This window comes from Pelecanus crispus, chromosome 12 (genome assembly GCF_030463565.1).
Source record: "Pelecanus crispus isolate bPelCri1 chromosome 12, bPelCri1.pri, whole genome shotgun sequence".
In the NCBI taxonomy this organism is placed as follows: Eukaryota; Metazoa; Chordata; class Aves; order Pelecaniformes; family Pelecanidae; genus Pelecanus; species Pelecanus crispus.
In genome coordinates this window covers 12,273,725-12,296,601 of record NC_134654.1, presented here as the reverse complement: position 1 = coordinate 12,296,601, position 22,877 = coordinate 12,273,725, and the positions used below count along the sequence as shown (strand labels likewise).

Below are 22,877 nucleotides of genomic sequence, written 5' to 3'. Positions count from 1 at the left end.
TCATTCAGGTTTGATATCATGCCAGCTAATTAAACCATCCTCTCTGAAGAGACTTACTGTACTTTCAGCTTTTGCTGTTTCATTCTCAAGAACAAAAAAACTCTGAAGGCAGCTCTCATGTTCAGTGCTCACGGCATTGGTTTGGATGGGAACTAACACATGGGAAATGGGAGCTATGATCAAATCCTTGTCTTGTTGGTTGGTGTAAACCAGGTTCCTTTCCACCAAAGGTGGTGGAAGGAAGAGGGGGTCCATATGCTGTCCCATATATTGTGTGCATCTGTTGTCACCCATTTTTGGTAGTTTCTCTCCATTTAAATTTTCCTTGATCTATGAGACATCAATCCTGCTGTAGGTTTTTGTTTCTCCTGAGTAGTGTCCTTAGGTGTCTTATCACTACGTTCCTTCCACGTATGTCACAGGACATAGATCGGTGAAGGTGGGCTGTGCAGGAAGGAGGCAGTGCAGGCTGCTAGTTCGTGGTGAGGAGTCACATGATGGCTTGAAGGACCTGTATCTTGGACAGTGGGTTCACCCTGTTACATAAGAAAGCAGCTGTTGCAGACAAGGGAAGGAAGATGTCTTCTCTCTCTATTACCAACATCTCATTCCTCCTTTTGGTGATATTCTTCCTGTATTTTATTAAATGCCTGAAATGTTTAGTTCATGGCAAAACAACACATTAGTAACAGCCAGAAATGAGGAGCTGTGCTCCCCAGACCACTTGTGGTCTAGTGGATGGTGTCCTGTAGGCTGGCTGAAGGCCAGTGGTGAAAAGCTGTGGCCAAGAGAAGATGAAGATGTCTCCAAGCCCCCAGGGCTTTTTTTCTTAGGCATACAGTTTTAGTGTTCAGTGTACAGACTGCAGTGGTGTGAAGTGCCAAGTTTACTCTTAAAATTAGAAAGTAAGAGCTGTTTCTCAACTAATTCAGCCTTATCTGGGACTTATGGTAACCTCACCCAACATAGGATGCCCCCGTGGTGTGTACAGCAGGTACAAACTGACAGCTGTAGGAAGAGCTGGATTTTTGGTCATGGGTACCAAAGTGCCAGCCTCCCAGGAGGAGGAGGCTGACTACACAACATGCTCTCCAGTGAGCACTGGCTGGAAAAAACATGGTATATTTTCATGAAAGCAGGGAGGGAGAAGGTGTCCACTGAGAGTCCTTGTAGCCTTTTCTGTAGCCAGGAGAGACTGCCTCAGTTGAATGATTGAAGTAGCTGGGGAAGTTTGGATCCCTTACAGACAGTCCATCCTCCTGCACCAGGCATCGAGCTGCCTCTGCAGTGTAAAATGGGTGTTTTTACCCTAAAAGATGCTTTTTTTTTTTTTAATGTGTTTCACTGCACCAGCCAGAGGAGGCAACTACTTACTGGGACTTTATCACCTGTTGGCATTAGCTTCTTCAAAGCTTAAATACCTCAGAGCATAGAGCAGGCTCTGCAGAGGGAACAATGGTCAACTCCACCATCATATGGGTACCATTGTCAGAGGTGGGGTGGGGAGGTGGGTAGACCTGGGTATAGCCTAGGAACATCTCTCTTGGGTCTGATGTATGAACTTCAGTGGATGTTCACCCCACTGTGAATGGCTTCAGAGAGTGTTAAACCTTGGAGAACCAGACCAAGGTTACTCTGCTAACTGCTGTCCTCACGCAAACAGTTCTGATGATCTGCAAGGACTAAAATAATTAGGTTGTCTTTTTCGGTGTCCCAAAGCAAAGGGCCGGAATCTCATTTCTCTTCCATCATGCCAGCAATGTTTCTCTTCATTTCACCAGAGAAGGAGTTGCCAAACTCATTCCTGTCTTTGGGACAGGGAAAAAAAAGAAAGAAAAAGTTACTGAAAGGTAGAAAATGAAAATAAACAAATTCTTCAACACTATTTAAGCAGTCTTTAAGGCTTGTGAGTAAATAAATCCCTTTTAAGCTGGATTGTCTGCGCCTGCTTCCAACACGTATTTTACAATTGAATCCTCAAGGACTGCTTTCAGGTACACAGCACAGAAAAAGTACAGAGATTTATTCTTAGGAATGCTTTATTTTTATGTGCCTTTGATATGTAGAAGCCACAGTTTCGTTCAAATAACCAAACAGGAAAGAAATGTAAATATTTCAATTGCTCTCCTGGAATGTTTGGAAGGTGCAAGGTTTCTAATACAGCATTTTCCTGTTTTCTGCAAAAGACAAACATAGTAAAAAGAAAACCAGAAAAGTTTCTCCTACACCTACTAATAAGCATTTTGTAAGTAAAAGCTCTCTCTGGATATACAGGTGAAATCTTTCACATAGTGAGGGTCCTGAGCAGGTCTGTCCATGTCTCAGTGATCTGACATGCTTTACTTAATCTCCTTCAGAAATGTGAGTCTCCAGATCACTAAAGTAAATTTGTTCATAACAGAGAACAGCTTTCAATTATCCATTTACATTTCCAGATGTAGATGTTTTAAACTGTCTTTATAGCATTTCTATCTGATTTCTTTGGCTGGAAATCAGACTGGGCATAGCTTGGTTCAGGAAAACCGTACCTCCCCTGATGAACACAACTGGCAAACTGGTAACAACAGACAAGGAGAAGGCTGAGGTACGCCATAACATTTTTGCCTCAGTCTTCACTGGCAACCTCTCCTCCCCCACCTCTCATGTGGCTGGACTGCAAGACAGCAACTGGGAGAGCAAAGTCCTTTCCACTGTAACAGAAGATCAGGTTCATGGCCACCTGAGGAACCTGAATGTACATAAGTCTATGGGACCTAATGAGATGCATCCCAGAGTCCTGAGGGAATTGGCTGATGTAGTTGCCAAGCCACTCCCCATGATATATGAAAAGTCATGGCAGTCAGGTGAAGTCCCTGGTGACTGGAAAAAGGGAAACATTGCACCCATTTTTAAAAAGGGTAGAAAGGACTGTGGGAAATACCGACCTGTCAACCTGACCTCTGTGCTGGGAAGATCATGGAATAGATCCTCCTAGAAGATACGCTCAAGCACATGGAGGACAGGAAGGTGATTTGAGACAGCCAGCACGGCTTCAGCAAGGGCAAGTCCTGCCTGACCAACCTAGTGGCTTTCTATGAAGGAGTGACTGCATCAGTGGACAAGGGAAAAGCAATGGATGTCATCTACTTGGACTTTTGTAAAGCATTCGACACAGTCCTCCACAACATCCTGCTCTCTAATTTGGGGAGATATGGGTTTGATGGGTGGACCGTTCAGTGGATAAGGAAATGTTTGGATGGTTGCATCCAGAGGGTAGTGGTCAATGGCTTGATATCCAGATAGAGATCAGTGACAAGGGGAGTCCCTCAGGGGTCCATACTGGGACTGGTGCTGTTTAATATCTTCATCAATGACATAGAGAGTGGGATTGAGTGCACCCTCAGCAAGTTTGCAGATGACACCAAGCTGAGTGGTGCAGCTGACACGCCAGGAGGACGAGATGTCATCCAAAGGGACCTGGACAAGCTGGAGAGGTGGGCGTGTGTGAACTTCATGAGGTTCAACAAGGCCAAGGGCAAGGTCCTGCACCTGGGACGTGGCAACCCCCAATATCAATACAGGCTGGGGGTTGAAGGGATTGAGAGCAGCCCTGCGGAGAAGGACTGGGGGTACTGGTGGATGAAAAGCTGGACATGAGCTGGCAATGTGCACTTGCAGCCCAGAAAGCCAACCGTATCCCGGGCTGCATCAAAAGAAGCATGGCCAGCAGGTCAAGAGAGGTGATTCTGCCCCTCTACTCTGCTCTGGTGAGACCCCACACGGAGTAAGTACTGTGTCCAGCTCTGGACTCCTCAGCACAGGAAAGACATGGACCTGTTGGAGCAGGTCCAGAGGAGGGCCACAAAAATGATCCGAGGGCTGGAGCACCTCTCCTATGAGGCCAGGCTGAGAGAGTTGGGGTTGTTCAGCCTGGAGAAGAGAAGGCTGCGAGGAGACCTTATTGCGGCCTTCCAGTACTTAAAGGGGGCCTATAGGAAGGATGGGGACAATCTTTTTAGTAGGGCCTGTTGCAATACGACACGGGGTAATGGTTTTAAATTAAAAGAGGGGAGATTTAGACTAGATATAAGGAAGAAATTTTTTATGGTGAGGGTGGTGAAACACTGGAACAGGTTGCCCAGAGAGGTGGTACATGCCCCATCCCTGGAAACATTCAAGGTCAGATTGGATGGGACTGTGAGCAACCTGATGTAGTTGAAGATGTCCCTGTTCATTGCAGGGGGGGTTGGGATAGATGACCTTTAAAGTCCCTTCCAACCTGTACTATTCTATGGTTCTGTGATTCTATAAAACCCTGGGTTTTATAGTCATGACTTTGTCTTTAGCCAACACGTCCTGGGGTAGGCTTGTGTGGATGCAAACCAGACTTTTTGAGGTTAACTTAGCAATAAATGTTCTGAAAATCCCTTTCATTTTCCTCCCAGTTGCAGTGTCTTGGGCCATAACCCACCCCAGCAGAGCATGAGCTGAGGGAGCATCTCTAGGATTTTGGACAGGATTTAGGAAGGAGATTTGTTTGAGTTTCACCCTAACCCCTGTAGCAACTCCCTTTTTTACACAGGTTTGCAGACCTGCTCAGGAGTAAATTTTCATCTGTTTGATGAGTGTCTATGGGCAGCCTGAGTAGGCAGAGCTCCCCTTATGGTTTGTGTATAGCAGCCTGGGAGTCCTGGTCTAGCACAATACCGTATCAGCAAGACAACAGGTTGGGGTTAGCAAATGCAGAATAATAGATCATGTCCCGTATGCCAGGACATGTGGCTGGATGCTGCCCAGAGATAAAGACCACAGTAATTTCCATTCCCCTCCAATAGATCTTAATACAGTATCAGAATAACTTCTGCTGTTATAGATGCACCTTCAGCCAGAGAGAATGAAAATCTCAGATAATGTCGCTCCAGGGCAAAATTCAGATTTTTTAGTGATTTTCTACTCTCTGCATAAGGAACTGCTTTGGAACAGCTAAAAAAAATGCTGAAGCTGTATCAGTTTTGCATATGGGCTGAAAGCATTGCTGTGGTGTGTTTTGGTGCTTCCTGTCCCTAAATGAGTATGTTCCAATGATGCTCTGCAGTTACTTTGGGAAAAGGTTTCTCAAATTGCTTTATAGTTTGTAAAGCAATAAACTTGGACCAAAAAGTATGGAGGGAGCTGGGAAGCTCAAGCTGATTGTAATTCTTCTGGTGGAAACATTTTCCATCAGAAAAATGCAGATTTGATTACATTCCCTGTTGACAATGGCCTTTTCAACTGAAAATAATTTCAATTGCAACTGAAAAAAAGAGCTTCATTTCAGTAATGCTGCAATATTTCGTTTTAAATTTATGATTTCACTTTTTAAAATATTAAATAACATGGCCATGAAATATTGGGACTTCACTGCTGTGAAGCCTTTTCTGGAAACAGTTCCTGAACAGGAATGATAGATGAGCTTTGGTTTTGTTACACTGCAAAGCCACCAAAAGAAAAGCAAACCAAAGGGCAGATTATTGCAGTATTTTACTCACCTTTCTTTCAGCCAGAATATTTGAAATTAACCCTTTTGATCCATCGTGGCCTGATCATGGTTGCTGTAAGGCTGAGGAAGAGACAATGTGCAGCCGAGCTGCCCGAAACCCAACCAAGCGCAGGATTGTAATTTACCACCCGGCAGAGCTCACATTTTGGGCAGTGCCTCCGCTGCATACTTCCTGCCTGCATCCCTCCTGCCTGCAATCCAGGGCTGCTCTGTCACCATTCTCCTTTCCCCTTCTCCTGCAATGAGCTCTCACATCTGTCTGCATTACTGAGAGCTTGCAGCTCTTGGTTTTATCTCATCTTCAAAGCAGCCTTCATTATCTGATGGCAATTCTGAGTCTGTTTGGGCAACTAAGGGAATTTCCAGTGTAATTAATAGGTGTCAATGGAGGCAGTGGTGCATTGGTGCTGCAGGGTTCAGGTAATGAGGAGCTAGGTGTACAGCCCTCTTCTGTCAGGTTATTACTGGTTTCTCAGGCATTTGTGGACATATGAAGACGACCTTGAGGTAAAAGTGCTCAGCAGAGTTTGGAGACTATAGTGATTGTTGGCCAGAGAAGATAAAGAGGTACCCATTTTTACTATGCAACTGAAAGTGAAAATAAGGGGGGGGGAAACCTGGCCCAAACCAAGAGAAAAGTAATAATCTAATTCACTGCTTTAGAGTTTCAGTTTCTGTGAATAAATACCAGAAATTACAACTTGTCTCTGGCACTCAGACCAAGACAGCATTTCTGTCGTTATTAAGTGCTTCCCAGAAAGTTTCATTTCAAAATGGATCTAGCTCTGCAGTTTTCCTCCTTTTGATCCAGGATTGTTTTTTGTAGGATGAAGCTCATATTCCTGACCCTTGAAATGGTGAAGAGGGAGAACTGGAGAGGGTGTATTAAAGTCAGATTTGTTTTGCCAGGCTCCTGTTCACAAGATACGCTCTCAGTGCAGCAATTTAAGTGTTATAATCACTTTGGCTTTTAAGAAGAAAAACTGTCCTTTTCTGGGATGGAGTAGATTCTGGGACTTGGGGAACAGAAAATGCACAGGAACAGGCAACTTTGAACTGAAAAGCATTAAAGGCCAGCCGGGTTAGCTCAGTTGGTTAGAGCATGGTGCTAATAACACCAAGTTCACAGGTTCAATCCCTGCTTACTGCAGGGGGGTTGGGCTCGATGATCTCTCAAGGTCCCTTCCAACCCAAAGCATTCTATGATTCTATGATTCTATGAAATCATGGGCATAGTGTGGTTCTTCCAAGGGGCAGTCTCTCACCTTGGGTGGTGATACTGGAGAAACAAGTAGTGGGAATAAATCCAAGGGCCAGGTCATAAATCTGCTGACTGGAAAGGGACTAGGGTGATGCTGAAGGCATTGCTCCCATCCCACCTGGAGGAATCAGAACAGCAATGAACAATATCTCACCACGGACTTAGAGGTGTGTGGGCTCATCTCATAAGTCCTGAGCAGCCACTGCCAGGGACCGAGATGCTTCTCTGGTCCTTAGTATAACCATAGTAAGGACATATTAAGTTGGGTTTAATGTGCCACTGGGTAATCATGTGGAAGTTAATTAAAGGCAGAGGGACCGGGAACGCAATCGAACTCCAGTAAAACTTGCCACAGGTACTGCCTGTCCTGATTTGAGGGTCATTTTATGATGGGAATGATGACAACTTATCATCTTTGTCAGAGCTAACTCTCTGGATGTTTGAGACGCTTGTAACAAATGGGTCTCTGCATAGCTGTTTCGAGGACATTATTCTAAATGGCAGGTACCTACGTTTGAATATTGGGCAGTAAATTTCCAACAGAGAGTGCTCAAAGTCTAATTAAGCCACCTTTGCAAAGTCTAGGGAAAGAGCTACAAATGATGGGAGAGGTTATATTTCCTACACAGTTATTGCCAGGCAAGACTGCAGACTGAAACTCTCATTTTGGTAAGAAATGTATGAAGACTGTTCCAGCAGTAAATCAGTACAGGACACAAATTATATATATTAAAAAAAAGAAAAGATAGGCAGCCATTATCTCTTCAACATTGATGGGAGTCGTCCCTGAGCAATCTTGAATCAAATCACTCTCGTTCTCTGAGATGCTCCACGGTAGGGTCTTAAGCTTATTACCTATTTATGTCCAGCAAATGTTCCACTTCTGATGGTGAATTGAGTATTGATGTCAATAAACTAAATCAGCAGCTCCCAGATATTATAGGTTTATGTCTAAGCAGCTTAAAAAAGATGTTGTCAAGTTAAACAAACCTCTACGTGGCTCAACTGTTCCCAGGAGAATATGTACTGTGCATGAGGTTCTCTGAAGTGGTGTAGTGTCATGGGAGGGAAAATTTTTTGTGCCTGCTGTATGTAAAGGATGATGGAAGGATAAGATTGTTTCCTAATAAAAAGAATTAGTGAAAGAGGAGACTGAGGTTTCTTTGGAAAACAGTGGAAATCTGTTCTCTCCTTATTCATCTTTTTAGTAGTGTGTTCCTAAGTTGTAAACAAAAGTTGTAGTATGCATCTTAAATTTATCTGCTTTCATGGTGGTGATCTTCCTTCATTGTTAGGTGTTCCTTTTCCTTTTCCATCAAGAATGAGTAATGTATTTTTACTCTACCTTGAACTTCCCCTTCTACAACACTTCCAGAAAGCCTCACAAAAGCCCTGAGTCTGACTGCCTGCCTTAGTAACAGTCCCATCACAGAGACCAGAGCTGGAGAGGACCATAACCCCAACCAGCACAGGGTCCATGCAAGGACAGAAGTGGCTTTCTCCAACAGTGGGCAGTGGCCAAGCTGCAGCTGCCTGGAGATAAACAGGCATGGGCCGAGGGGGCTGTTTGCAAGGCATTTTCCAGCAGCTCAATAATCCACAACAGGAGAAGAACAAATGAAGCACAAGAGGAGACTGTGCAGGTCTTGTAGAACTCAATTTTGCTACAGTCTCTGTGTTGGAGGTACCTAGCCCTCTCCTTTCTCTTAGCTGAAGAGTTTTGTGTGTGGAACAAGTCAAAACAAGGGTGTCTTCTGATGGTTACATTGAATGCCCCACCCAACACACCTGCAGGCACACAGGGTCCTGTGGGTTGTGCTAGGAGACCAAAATGCCCCTCTGGAGATGGAATGAGGTGCAGTGCCAGCTCCACCTTCATCTTCTGCAGAATGACAGTGATATACAGTGAAGTCTTGCGTAAAATGCTGAGACCTTTAAAAAGATGCTGTCCATCCAATGAATAGAAATGAAACTTTAGCTTTTGCAGCCAACACCCATCCTAATGCCACTATTTATAATTACTTGTTTGATTGTGGATGCACAAAAAAACCCACGTTATGGGCCATTTGTTTGAGAGAGTGGAACCACAGACCCAAGGATGCAGCAATACATCAGGAGGACCAGAGATCTGAGCACAGTTTTCAAACAAGTACTGGCAGATGATGAACCTCAGTACATGATCTCTCATGTAAGAATTAACAAGAAATCACCTTGGTTTTATGCTGACTGCCACAGTATGCACTGATACACTTGGAGTAAAAGTTTTCTTAGCATGCAGAGGAGTACAGGCATGGGCTCGAAGAGATCCCTGAAGCCAGTTCCTACTGCTAGAAGTGACTTGGTCACAGAAACCGAAGCTGCCCAGAATGGGTGAAGCCCCTTTTTGAAATGCTGCAGTCACTACTCACCTCTGAAACTTTCTTCTGTCAGGCTGAATTTGCTCATATCCATTTGTTCTTAGACCAACATTGCTCTTCATCTGAAATAGCTTTTCTCTGTCCCCTCCATCTCCGTGCCCTCCTCAGTGCATCACAGATGGAAATCAAAACACCCCCATGAGCCAAGCCCTGCTCTTCTCTCACCTGGCAGTCGAGCCATTTGCATCCTCTCTGACCTCCTCCTCACTTCTTTCATTCTGAGTTCATCCCTCACCACGCAGGACCAGCCTGTACTTTTCTCAGGCACTGGAAACTTGATTATTCTGCATCATTTAATGGTGAGAGCCACAGCACAGCATCTCCAACTCCATGCATCCTTTCATTGGCATCGGGAGGAGCTGAAAGGGAGCCCTGCTTGTCTTCTGGATGAAATTCTGGCCACAGTAGGGAAATTTGTAGGGAAGAGTGGAAGTTGTGATTTTGCCAAATTCTTCTGACAGCTGGCTTTCAGCACTGGACTTCCCAGCTGGCTCCATGAGATGCTGCAGGGCTCATGCAATCACACGCTGCTCAGCACACTCTGCCCACAGAAGGGACGTGGCCACATTTATGGAGCAGCCTTGTGTGAAGGCGTTTGAGTGCTGCTGTCCTCGCCAGCCTGCCTTCGGGGTAAATATCCTCTAGTATTCCCAATCCAGCCCTTGTTGCTTGCACTAAAAGCTTCCGTTTAAGAGACTATCCAGTAGCAGCAGGTAGCCTTTATGTTGTGCTTTTATATGGTAATGGGGTGTTCCCACAGGTTAGTTGGTAAGTGTTAAATGTGTTTGGGAACATAAAGACAGGAAATGTCATTTCCACAAATCATTTTTTCCTGGGGAAGAAAAAAGAGATCTGCCAAATTATGTATGAAAAAGTCCCTCTAAGGAAAAACAAGACAAGGCACTTATTTTTGAGGCAGACCTTTCTGAGCTGAGATACTTTGTCAAGTTGATTAGCACCAGTTTGCTTTGCCCATTCTACATAACTGTGTTTATCTGAGATGCTGTAGCACTGAGGCCACTATTAAACCCAGGTGTTTATCCACCATTTCCAGCTGCATGTTTTTGGTAATGCTGACAGGACTTGGTGCCTGAGCCTCAGCAAGATACTGCAGCCATTCAGGTAGACGCAGCTCCAGGTTGCAGTGAAAGAGTTTGATCTGGGGATGCTGAACTGTTTTGCTGAGATTGAGAATAACCAAGTGAAATATTTTGACAATTTCAATTGGAATGTGTTTGGGGACACACACACACGTGTTTCCACTAGATGAAAAATGTAGTTATCTTGACACTTTGTTGCAATTTGCAGCAAAAAAACCAAGTGTAAGAATAGCAGATGGAGGGATGGAAATTTCCATTTTTTTAAACAGACATAGTATTTACGAGACTCACTTAACAGTTCACTCAAGGACATGCTATTTGCAGCTTTTAGATCATTCAGTTTGTACTTTGGTGCCTAAACGTGCAATTAAGTGAATGAGATGACTTGCAAGATTTCGGGTGGTGGTATTTCTTCTTTTATCATACTAATGAAAATAACCATATAGGACTCTGATTGAAATTATGGTGCACTTAGGGTGTGGTAGTTACAGTGTAATTACAAAATTTATTATGGTGGTATTTATACCCAGTGAAATAACTTGAAACCATCTGCAGTGCCCAAGGGTAGCTACTGGACACCAATGGCTCAGGCTGAATTATTTCCCAGAGAGTTGTGATTCATTCTCATTCAGGAAGCAAAACAAAAAATAATGATTGTTGCCTCTAGTTACCAGTCAGAGGTAAATAAGCCTGCTACTGAACTTGAAGAAGGGATGAGCTGGGGAAAGGAGTGCAAGTTCAGGCTCGGGGCAGCCATGACTGTGGAGAGGTGTTTTGAAGGGAAGGGCTGGATCAGGTGCAATGTGAGTGGGTGGGTGACAACGTTGTCTTTGGATCTTTCTGGATGCAGATGGAGAGTTAATGACTTTCTAGGCTGGGTGTCAGGTCTGACTCTGACAGCGGTCTTGCTTTTCACGCTTCAGAAAGGTAATTTAAAAAATCATCTTTTTCCCTGATTCTTTCTTTCTTTCTTCCCAGAGGAGTATGGGGGTAATTGGATGGCCATGTGCTCCAGAACAGGGAATCTGGAAGGTACAGCTGTTAAATGTGAGGAAAGAGGGGGAATGAATTAAAAGCAACTGCCCTCCCTGCCCCGTGCAGCTTTTGGATGCTCAAATAGCTCTGAGAAATGAGTGCCGCACTCTAGGCTCCTGTGAAACATAAATCCTCATCTGGGGAAAAATACTGAGCTAAATTTCCCTGAGAAACATGCCTTCAAACCCAGCTCACCATATCTACCTTGGCCTAGCAGACTCTCAGGCAAGGGCCCTTCTGCTCCAAAATCTTGGCCCATTCGCACAGCACTCCTTCCTTCCTGAAGGAATTTTTCTCCTGGCAACTCTTTCCAGCCTTGTATATTTGGGAATTTAATTAATGTTGTGTCTGCTCCCTCTTTGGGAGAAGAAGATGTTAGTTAGGATGGGGCCAGGTAGTGATCCCTTCTCTGCCCTTGTTCAATTGAATGCTGTTCAGCATTAAGCATCGTGTATGGTCCATTTGACAAAGTCTCTTTGCAGCAGCATTGTTTGCTGGTACCATTTGAATTAATTCTGGGAGTGAGATGGTTTAGTGCCGCTAATAGTCACTGGCTTGGCTGTCAGGTGAACACTTTTGTGTTGAAAACACCTTGTATAGAGGAGAAGTATCACTGTTTCCAGGGCCTGGAGAAATTGAGGCATGGAGAAGAGGACTCAGGTCCTAGTCTGGACTCCCTGAGAACAAGTGACCTTTCCTGAGGATCAGGCCAGTGCCATCACCAGCAAAATAAGCTACTTTCTGTTCTCTAAAGCTTTCTATATTTTCTTTTCTTTTTTCCTTTTTATACTCTAATATAGTTCTGTGTCACCTTCCTATATTTGGGAGTAAAAGAAGATACTATGTGGTGGAAAGGTGAATAAATATTAATATTTGCTAACACTCCAAGGAAGGTGTAATCCAAATATATGTGGTTGGTTCAGTGTGGAGGGGAGCTGCCAGCCAGGCTGGGCAGGGGGAAAGGCAGCTGCTGGGGCAGCATCGCTTTGTCACCCACTCCGCCTGTTTACTCTTCCTTTTAAAGACAAAACAGGGTTTTGCTCTTCTTCACCAGGGTGAAGCATCCCTATGCAGAGCAGCTTCCAGCAGAAATGGAAGAAGTCTCAGAGTTTCTCCCAAGCCCCGGCAATGTCTTTGTTGAGATATTTACTCCATGGACGACATCCACTCCCAGTTCTGAGCCAGGAACATCAGTTGCCATGGCAACTTCTTTGGGAAAGTCATATGGGGAAAGTGCTGATGTATTTTTAGCAGTAATTAAATTTAACAGCTGGAAATAAAGGTGAGGGCCAGCCAGAGTGCCACAGGTTCATGGACCGCTGTTTGGGAGTGGCTTTTCAGCAGTGCCAGCGGGAAGAGCTGGTGGGGCTGTGTTTGGGAAGGATGCTCAGGCCTATGCCTCACACTCTGGGTGCTGTGCAGGACAGCACCCATGAGTACATCAGAGGAGAAGGAATCACTATAAAGAAAAGCTGATAAGGAGGCAGTGTTACACATAAAGATAAAGAAGAGGCACTGACTGAGATCACAGCTGCTTTGTGTACAATGTGTTCAACCTATAAATAGCTCTTCAAATATACCTCTGCACAAGTGGTATTTATAGAGTGATGAGTGAAAAAAGCTCCATTTGGGGTCAGGAGTTGAAGTGTGAAGGATGTTTCAGGCTTGGTCAAAAGTTCAGGTTTCTGATAGGTATGGAACAGAGCTGGACCCCAAATGTGTGGGGTTTTCTCCTCTGATCAAGGCTCAAAGCTGCAGTGCTGTTAAATGCACCTTCTGAAATCAGTGTATCTGGAGAGGATACTCACTAGATGTTGGCATTCAGATATCCTACAGTGGAACCCCTGTACAGATGTAATTTATTCATGTAATTTGGATCAGTCTAACTCATGTGTAAACTTCTCTGAAGGTAGACTCATTTTATTTTCTAAAATACTTTCTTGGCTCCTTGCAATATTTTTAGTTCTTTCGTCTTCAGCTGTCAAAAGTTTATTTTAAAATTAATTGATTTCAATGTAATATTTACTGCACTTTAGCTTTCAGTACAGCAATATGAAAATAGATTTCACTACAGCTCGCAGTGTCTAATGGGATTTGTTCCTACTCCAAAGGCTCTTTGCATTATATACTGATATTTCCAGCTGAGCTTGCTTTGAACAGCCTCACCATCTTTTCGTATCACTGAGCTTACACCAGCTTGTCCTGGCAGGGAGACAAGGTGAAGCATTTAAGTTTAAAGAAGCCACAGTTGATGCATACCTGAACCCAAATTGTAGCTGTTACAGATCTGGCCCAATATTAATTGGAATTAATAGGATCTCCCCTTTTTGTGTCAGTGGGCTCTTTGGCTGGATTAAAAATTGATCATATCTCATTATGATAACCACAGCTGGGGTGAAGATTAAGCAGTGGGTCATGGAGGTGCCCTGGCCCTGGCACATCACCAGGGTATTACACGCAGCAGAAGGCAGCACATGGAAATTGGAGCAGACTTTGCTAACGCACTGGTGTTGTCAAGGGAGCTGCTGAACTTTGATGTGAGGTGATTTAGAAGTAGCCTTTGAATTGTAAAGCTTTAAATAACCTGTTAGCAAACATGTCACTGAAACCATTTCCTGGCTGGATATGATGGTCCCGGCTTTTTCCCAGGAGGACTGAGGACTATCCATTACCTTTAATATGGCCCCACTGCAGGGGGCTGGTACCTCCGTTGCACCTGGGAGCAGAAGGCAGAGGGAGGTGATGTGCCGGGACTCCATGGCAGGACCGAGAATATTTTCTCATATGAGGCTTAATGCCTGAACTACCCAAGGCTGGACAAACTTTTTCCATCCAATCTGTTTCCTGATAGAGAATAGAGTATTTTTTAATTAGGGAGGGGGATTTCCCCGAAAAAAACTGCTGAGTTTTCTCTCCTACTTCTCCAATTAAATGCTTTCATGTGAAGATAAAACTCTTCTAAGCAAAGTTGCAGCAGGCCCCAGCATGCTGGTTTTTCATATATCCTCATTCCCCAAAGAGATATGATAAAGCATCCTGTGTTTCCCCACAGCATGGTGCAAAGACCATTTAACCAGGACTAAGAAATCAGCGTCTCTTTTTCTCCCCATCTCCAACCAAATCCTTTCAAGTAAACAGACTCCCAGCTGGCTGAAGTCTTGAAATTTCTCTGTTTGGCATTTGCAACAGTCAGATCTGGGGAGCTTGGTAGTGGGGCTTCAAGTTGAGAGGTCTGTGAGGAGCAGGAAACATGCAGAGCTGTGGAGTAGGCAGATGCGTGGGTGTCTTTCAGTGTGCTGCACGAGTGCAGAGAGGCTAGTAAAGGCTGGAGGGGTATATGCCTGAATTAAAAAGCAAAACAAAGTCAGATGTCAGAAGATGAGCCAGGCTGAGGAAGAATGATGGAAGTGACTCCTTTGATGCCATCAGCATTTTTATTGATCTGAGTCTGTTTATTGCTGTAAACCAGTTATAAATTAGAGAAAAGCTATGAGAGATGGAAATTGCCTGGGTATGGTTTAAAAGATGTATATCCACATTTATCAGACAAGGGAGAATGTGCGCATCCAGGTTTTGGCTGCAGAGCTCTGTACCCTGCAGAGGAGGCAGTCGGCACCCAACTGTTCCTGTTCACGTAGTTTTGTTGGAGAAAGTTAGAGCTTGGTCTGCCCATGTGACATAAAGTAAATCTGCCTTGCAGACATGCTGAGAGGCTTGGAGAAGGGCTGCTGGAGAAGCCCCAGGGGCTGGGATTTGCTGTGCAGCTGTATGTGGGGAGACTTTACTGTAGATCAGGATGGTTCACCCACAGCAGTCCAGGGCAGATGCTGCAGAAAGAAACGGAGTTCAATGTGTAATGAATAAATAATTTTGCAATGATATTTAGCACAGAAAATAGGCAGCATGAGTGTGGATGCTGTTGTATTTATCTATCTGCATACAGAGGCATGCATGCATGAGTACACATACACACATATATGTGTGTGTATGAACATATGTTTACACTGACTTGAAAAGATCGATATGCATCATTAACATTAGAAAAGGCAATATATGCTGCTTCTGTGTCCCATGTATTCAGATGCATTGAGCAGGGAGTCCTCCACCATAATAACTCCTCTCTTTTTCCTTCTCCTTTACAGAAATCCGTGAAGCTTTCCGGGTGCTGGACAGGGATGGGAATGGCTTTATATCCAAGCAGGAGCTGGGCATGGCAATGCGTTCCTTGGGATACATGCCCAGTGAGGTGGAGCTGGCGATTATCATGCAACGCCTTGACATGGATGGTAAGTCCTTGTTGTTGATTATTCTCTGTTACTGGTGGAGGGGGGCTTTCTCAGTGCATTGCAGCCCATGTTTTTGGCTCAGAGAGTTTACAGTCACCAAGGAAGGACTGGGGAGGAAGCCATGAAATGCCGCTTTTCACCACAGCAAGGAAAGGGCAGGTGACCATGAGCCGTCAACCTGCCTCTCAGGCAACCCATGGAAGGGAGATGGAACATCTTTTAATTGACTGGCTGATACAGTTGGGTGAAGACAGATGAGCTCTTGCAACCTTTCTCTGCAAAGTTGCAAATGGTCTTTTGCAAGGTTGTTGTAACCTTTCATTTTTGGGCAGCATCTGGCCCAGTGATGCTTACTCGGAGATGACCTGCGTGCCCAGCCAAGCAGAGCTGCCCAGTCCTGTGGCCTCACTGCTCCTTGCAAGTAAAAGATGCTGTGGATGGGAGCTGTGCTGTGTCATAATGAAGTGTTGATGGTTTTTGAAGAAGTTTAGAAGGGTGGAATAATTTTGAGCAAAGTCCTGCTGTGAGAGCTTGTCAAACGATTACTAAGAGGTAATAAAAGAAACAGAACCCGCCATTAACGGGAAGAGAGAAATGCAGCATCAGGATGCTGGAGCCAGGGGGGACTTTTTAACTGCTGCAAAGCTACAATCAGAGCTGATCACAACAAGTGGGCTGTCATTAAAATGTCCTTGGTCAAAGCAGGAAGGGAGATTTTCCTGATCCCTGAAATGTGCAGGGAAGCTGGGATGTGGATCCGACCTTCTCCCTCCATTCTGCAGGCGGCTGCAGCAGGGTGGAAACACTGTGCAAAGTTAGATGAAATAATGCCAAAACAGAGTGTTGTATGCAGCCCCAGTCTGAAGGGGGATGTTTGGCAAGGCAATGCGACGTCAGCGTCCTAGGGGAGACTGCTAAGAGCAGAGCTCATGGGCAATTGTGGCAGCAGGAGTGAAGCTCTCCTGCCTCCCTGGGGATATCTGAGTCAAATGCCCCCATGAGATGCACAGTATGACTGTATTCATCAGGCCAGGGGAGGTGGGGAAGAGGCTGTCAGCCTGCTTGAGGGTGTTCAGCATCTACCCTAGAGCAGGGAGACAAAGTAATGCAAAACCTGGTGGATAGAGAAGATCAGTTGTTGAAATGATCTCATTCCTAAAAGAGAAGAAAAAAATCCATCACTTTTAAATGCATTTTCTCCAAAAATTATTGTTTTCACCTTGTTACTTTCTGCTGACCTTTCTTAGCAGACCAGGTGATTCCTCTTTAGGTTTTGCAAGGGCCAGACTCAGCATGGTGCCAGTTCATGGGTTCTTTTACCCAACTCTGCACTTTTTTGGAAAAAGAGTGCTGTGGACTTGGCTTCCAGTTTTGATTCATCTCCAGTTATTCCCTGACTCTCAGTCTCACAGACGAGACTTTGGCACTCTTTCGTATACACTCCTAGTGTGCAGGGACCCGTAATCAGAGAGGTGGAGTTAAAATTAGAGTAATGGGCTGCAGATGTTAGGTGTTAAATTCCTGTTTGAGACCTTTCAGAAAGCTCAGTGTGTTTTTGCAGAGATGGGAGGTGATCCTCCATCTTTTCCAGCTCAACAGTTCCAACGGCTTCAAAGATACAGTCTGGTTGTTCTGGGTGTTTTTATTGTTCTTATGTCTCAGCTGCCTGTTGCTGCAGTATTTTGAGCAGAGGGGTTTGGGGCTGGACACAAGTATGTGCTATGTGAAGGACAAATGGGCCATATATTGAAAAAAGACAGGGTAATGGGAAATTCCTTTAGGCACTGAGCAAATAGGGGAATATTATGTGAAATATTTACTTTGCTTGCAAATTGAATTAATACTATATGGCTTGAATTAATATTATATGGCTTATGGCTACTTTTTCTCTGATGGATTGTCTTAATTTTTTTCTGGGATTTAACTTGAAATATGTAGTAACCACCAGCAATATCTTCCTCCTTCCTCTCCCACTGTGTGTGAGCATCATTCGGTAGCAGGGCTTGAACCCATGAGCTCCTGGGGATGTCAGTCATGCCCTGCACTCCCAGGGACAGCCTGACCCTCCTCCCTATATACTTCTGTTGAGGGTAGCCAAATTTTTCCAAGGCTTTGGCTCAGCATCAGGTGGGTGGGAAGCTTGGCTGGATGAAAGGTCACGTTCAAGGAAGAGTCCCCTGTGGTCAGGAAAGCCAAGGGGGAGGCGGTAATCCTCCTGCACATCCCCCAGCACCTGACATGAATTATGATGTGATGGCAGGTAGTGTAGCCAGACGTCCATTTCTCCATGCAAGGCTGCTGCCAGTGTCTGCTAATAATGAGGTAATACAATTGGCAGTGGTTTATATTTAATCTGAACCAGCCTGAACAGACCTAGTGCAAACATACGGTTTTCATCAGGAATTACCTTAGGAGTGCATTCACATTGCAGGATGGCAGAGTGGCTGTATCTGCCATGGCTTATATAACTGAGGGGCTTCAAATAACAAGCAACCAGCACTGGTCTGAATTTGGTTTTCATTGTAAACCCTGTTCTCTTTAAGGATAAGGACAGAGGCTCAGCCCTGTCTAGGTCAGGCTGAGGAGACATTCGCACTGTGGGAGCAGGATGACTAGGTTGGACAAAACATGTTTTAAGAGGAGCATATGCAATATATGCTGGAGTGTTTTTGTGGCTGAGCATAAACTGATATGACAAGAGCATTTCACACCTGTATGTCACCTTCTGCAACAAAGGATCTCACCAACCGCAGTAAATAACAGAGGGATCAACTCCAGAGACGCCCAAGGACAGTTGCTTCTGGGGCTATAGTGTGCAGCGGTTCAGTAACACACAGTGAGCCTCCAAATCAGAGCAGAAATGAAGGTGCATTTCATAATTCATTGCATTCAAAGGCAAAATGTAGTTAGTTAGAAAATGCTGCATGAACTTAAGTGAAAATGGCAATTGCACAGATTGGATTTTGCCCAGGAACTCTTCACAGGTGTCATATCGCTTTTAATGCCACCATGGCTCGAGTGCTACCATCAGCCTTCCTTCACAGGTGAGTTTGGGCCACTGGGGCAGGAGATGTTTCATTCCCATGCTGTGGCAGGGGGTGAGTGATGGGAGCTGGTGGTGGCACATGGGAAGCCCTCAGCCTTGGCAATGCCTTGTCCTGGGGACATGCCACAGCCCTGCAAAGGACCATGCTCCCAGCTACATTTGCCCTCTTAGCATGGCTTTGCTGAATGCAGGTATTTCCAGTGATTATCTAATTCTTGCCAGTCCTCACTGGAGGAAGGCAGGCTTCAGAGGCTGGAGTATCCACCACATTTCCTACAAATGCCTTCTCCACCTTTTCTTCCAACCCTCTTTGCTGTTCTGCAAGGCATGCTTCACCCAGGTGAAGAGGAATGCAGCTGCTGCAGGGGGAAATATTATAGTTTGCATAAAAAACTGAATTAGGGAGCAAAATGAGAATATATTTGGAATATTTCAAGGTCTCAGGAAGACTCTTATAAATCATCAGAAACACCCTTTTATAAACTACCGGAAGATGCTATGCATTGCTGTGATGAGGAAGATGAAAGTACTGAAACAGAACAGAAGACAAAGGGTTCTTCTGTGCAGAAATGCCTCTTTTGGGGAAGGAAGATGAGGAATGGTGGTTCCATCACTCAAAGCATGAGATTCACATTAGGCCAAAGTTTTGCTTACATCTTGATAGAAGTGGTGCATGACTATCCCAGCAGCAGGTTGTTCAGTATAGCTGAGCATCTATCCAGTATACTGTGCCTTATAGGGACATATTGTTTGCTTTTGGTCTGGAAATGGAGGTCAAATTTTACCTTATTTTATACCCTTGATTTGCTTTATCCTTAGACATAATTAGGTATTGCATGAACATAAACATTGCAGACTGAGAGGTGCATACATTTCTGTCTGCAATCTGGAGAATGACCTGAAATGTTCTGCCAGTAGGTGGAAAGTAAAATATTTTATATATTTATGTGCTGGAAAAGAAATTATTTGTAAATTCTTCCAACTGGCAGTAAGGCTAATAAAAATGCAGAGAAATGGCACGTTAAATGTGTTGCCTTATCTGGGATGCCTACTCCTTAAGCAGACTTTCACAATAAAATAGATGAATGTGTGACTTGTGTGACTTAAGTGTCAAACTGTTTCGTTACAACATAAGACACTTCTATCTGAGGAATAAAATAAGCACTCAGCGTACTAATTAGAGGAGCAGCTGGTTTTCAGTACCCTGGAAAAATAACTTCAGGCTAACACAAGAGGGGAAAAAAACCCTAGTGTGTCAAATTGTTTATTATAGTACAAATAGGAAATTCTTTGATCAAGCAAAAGATGAGTTGGTTTCATCAGCACACAAGCGAGCTACCTGTTACCTTTTATCACATTATGTGATGCGTCAGCAGTAGTAGCGAAAATACAGCTATGACATCCTTATGAGCAATAAAAAACAGAGGAAAGAAATCCCAATTTAAAATTCTGCATATTCCCAAGCTGTTTTGCAATGGCTCTTTGTGGAGCAGGGAATTGAAGAGGGGGAAAAAAACCCAGTAAGCTATTTACAGTCACCCTGGCAAAAAAGATTTTGAAGATACACAGCTCTTCCAGGTGGCACTTCTGAGGTTCATCCAGCTTTGGGCAGCCCCATGGTTGAAATGGGGTTCTGCAGATCTATTGTCATCTTATGCTTTGCATGCAGAAGTTGTGCTGCTCAGGAGCTGCCCCGTACAGCAAGGCATACACACACTTGCTGTGATCCCCTTTGGAAAGGGAATGAAAAACAGCAACAAACTGCATGACATAAGGGGTGGTGTCAGCACACTATCTTCCTAAAGGTCAGTTCTCCAAGCTGTTGTACTGCTGTTGGATCAGGGTTTGTACATAGACATTGCTTTGATTTGCTTGCACTTGCTTCCCCATGCAAGGGAAGGGACATCAAATTTGGGCGTTCCACTGGCTGGAGCATGTATGCCATGTCACAGGGGTGGGAATGACAGAAGGAACTGAACTGGGGCATCCTGAGAGAGAATAAATCTCTCTTCTAAAAATTAAGTGCTGAGATTTCCCCTGTGGCCTGCAGGTGGTGAGCTGCTTTGCTCTCAGATGTTTCATGGCCAAACGTTTGCTTCTGTCCAGATCAGCTTGCGTTGCCCTGTGTGGGACAACAGTGGCATTCACTAGCTGAAAACATTTTATCTCTTCATTTTGTCTCTCCCTCTCTTCTTCTTTTCTTTGTTGGTTTGGGGTTTTTTCCCCACTTTACTGCCATGGATAATTCCTTGTAGTTCAACGTTTCAACATGAAACTGTGTAAAATAGACCAGGCTGCTGGAGGTAGACCAGAAACACTTTCCATGTTTAAAATGCAGGGTTAATAGGAAAAGCATGGACAGATTGTTGCAGACTTTGGGTTTGTCCTTTGTACTCAAAGGCCTCTGATTTTTATATGTGAGATATTATCCAGCAACATTTCACTGTGGTTGTCCTTTAAAGTGTGTTGCTGAGCTGAGAAACTTGGTCGGTGAGATGGATTTGATGAGACTTGTCTATATTTATAGAGGCCACTTTCTTCGCGTCTGCTCTGATTTGTAAAATGGAGACTATTATATTATGTGTTCTCGCTGCAAAGAATGAAGAGTAATTATCATTGCTGGTGAAACTAGTCAGACTTGCAGCTTTGTATTGGGAAGAGGTTCATAAGTAATACCAAATTCTGTCTTTGATGCAGTGCCTGGATGGCTGAGTGCAGACGTGTTGAATATACAGGGCAAGAGGAAATACTGAATTGCAATTTCCTCCCTGAAACCTGTCCACCCTGTGCTCCAATGGGGCAGTCCTCTGCAAAACACAGCATGCTATCTGTGATCTGCCTCATGCAGGCATGCCTTGTAATTTGTTTACATCCTTGTTTAATTTTATTTATTCCTTAAAATGCAGTATGCCTGGTATTGTGATTTTGGTTTCACAGAATGAGTATGCCACAGGGAACACACATATTCCTCTGTTTTAATGAGCCTGTGACTTGCTGGTCGTCTCAAAGTTGTGCCAAGCTGCCTGATAGCTGCCGCAATGCATGCAGAGCTCTCTTGTTATTCCCAGGGCCTGGGGAGCAAAAATAATTAAAGTCCTGGGTAGCTGGGACGTCATTTTGCTCCTCTTGATCCATTTGACAAGGGATCAACTGGTTACAACACAAGAGTTCTGCAAAGACCTGCAAAATGAGCCCTCTTGGTTTTACATGCCAGGTGCCTCTGCACAGGAGAGAGGTTCCCGGGGGCTGCGGGGCAGAGGGGACGGGAGTGGCTTGCAGTGGCCGTGCTGGAGGCACACCACGCTCAGCAGGCTCTGCAGTTCCTTTCCCTGCAGGACGGCTGGTCACAGGGACGGTAATTGGGGCATTCTGTGGCTTCCCAGAGCTGGCATGAAGCTGGCACGCTGCTTGGCAGGTGTCTGATGGATATTTTTTTCACTGCACTCACTGTTTTTGTTGGACTTCTAGCCAAGCACTAACAGCTTCCTGCTTTAGTGCTTGTGGTGGAGCACAGGACACCTCACACCTGGCACCGCAAAAGCAGAGCCCCCAGTCCTCTTCAATCACTGTCTCACAGGTTAGCTCCTGGACAGGCTTCTCTTGGGCAAACATGGGGAGTTAATAGATTTTTTTTTTTAATGAGGAAGCAAGCAAGTCCTCTACAGCGCCATTTCCTCTTCCTTGCAAGATGAGACAATGGGCTGTCAAAATGAGTAACTCTCTAAGGTCCTTTTCTTGGTGTCATGATAGATGCACCCCTGGCTCTGCCTTTCTGGGCTCCGTTTGAGCCTTTCATACCCCATGGAAATTTCCTCCTCCAGGAAAGTATGTCTGTACAATTTGCTAATCTTTTATGTGTAATTGTCATTGAACCACAGCAGCCAGCTCCGCACAGCCGCTCCTAAAACTACAGGATATGGAGGTGCCCTTAAGGGACAGAGTGGGCTCCAGTGGAGATGTTTCACCCCTTCCTTCAGCTCCAATGAAGTTTTTCCTTCAAAAAGCAGTTATTAAAGCTGTAGGATGTATGGCAGAGCTGGTGAACAGTAAAAGAGTGGCCAATGGGTATGCCCCCACTGTTCCCAAGGAGCAAGAGAAATGAGAAATTGTACTTTTTACATGTATGCCTTGATAGGGAATTTCAGAGACCCTGTGCAGATGACTCTGGGGCAGAAACTCCCAAGGGAATGCAAACAGGACTCTTTGGAAATAGG

The 22,877-nt window shown here is 44.6% G+C and overlaps 1 protein-coding gene across 1 annotated transcript in view; it reads left to right on the top strand.

Moving 5' to 3' along the window:
* The window catches only part of CALN1 (calneuron 1), a 118,958-nt gene that overhangs the window by 26,329 nt on the left and 69,752 nt on the right, over positions 1–22,877 (top strand). Inside the window, exon 2 of the mRNA XM_075720045.1 lies at positions 15,474–15,617. Coding sequence (XP_075576160.1) covers positions 15,474–15,617 — 144 coding nt within the window. The remainder of the gene's footprint in view (positions 1–15,473; positions 15,618–22,877) is intronic.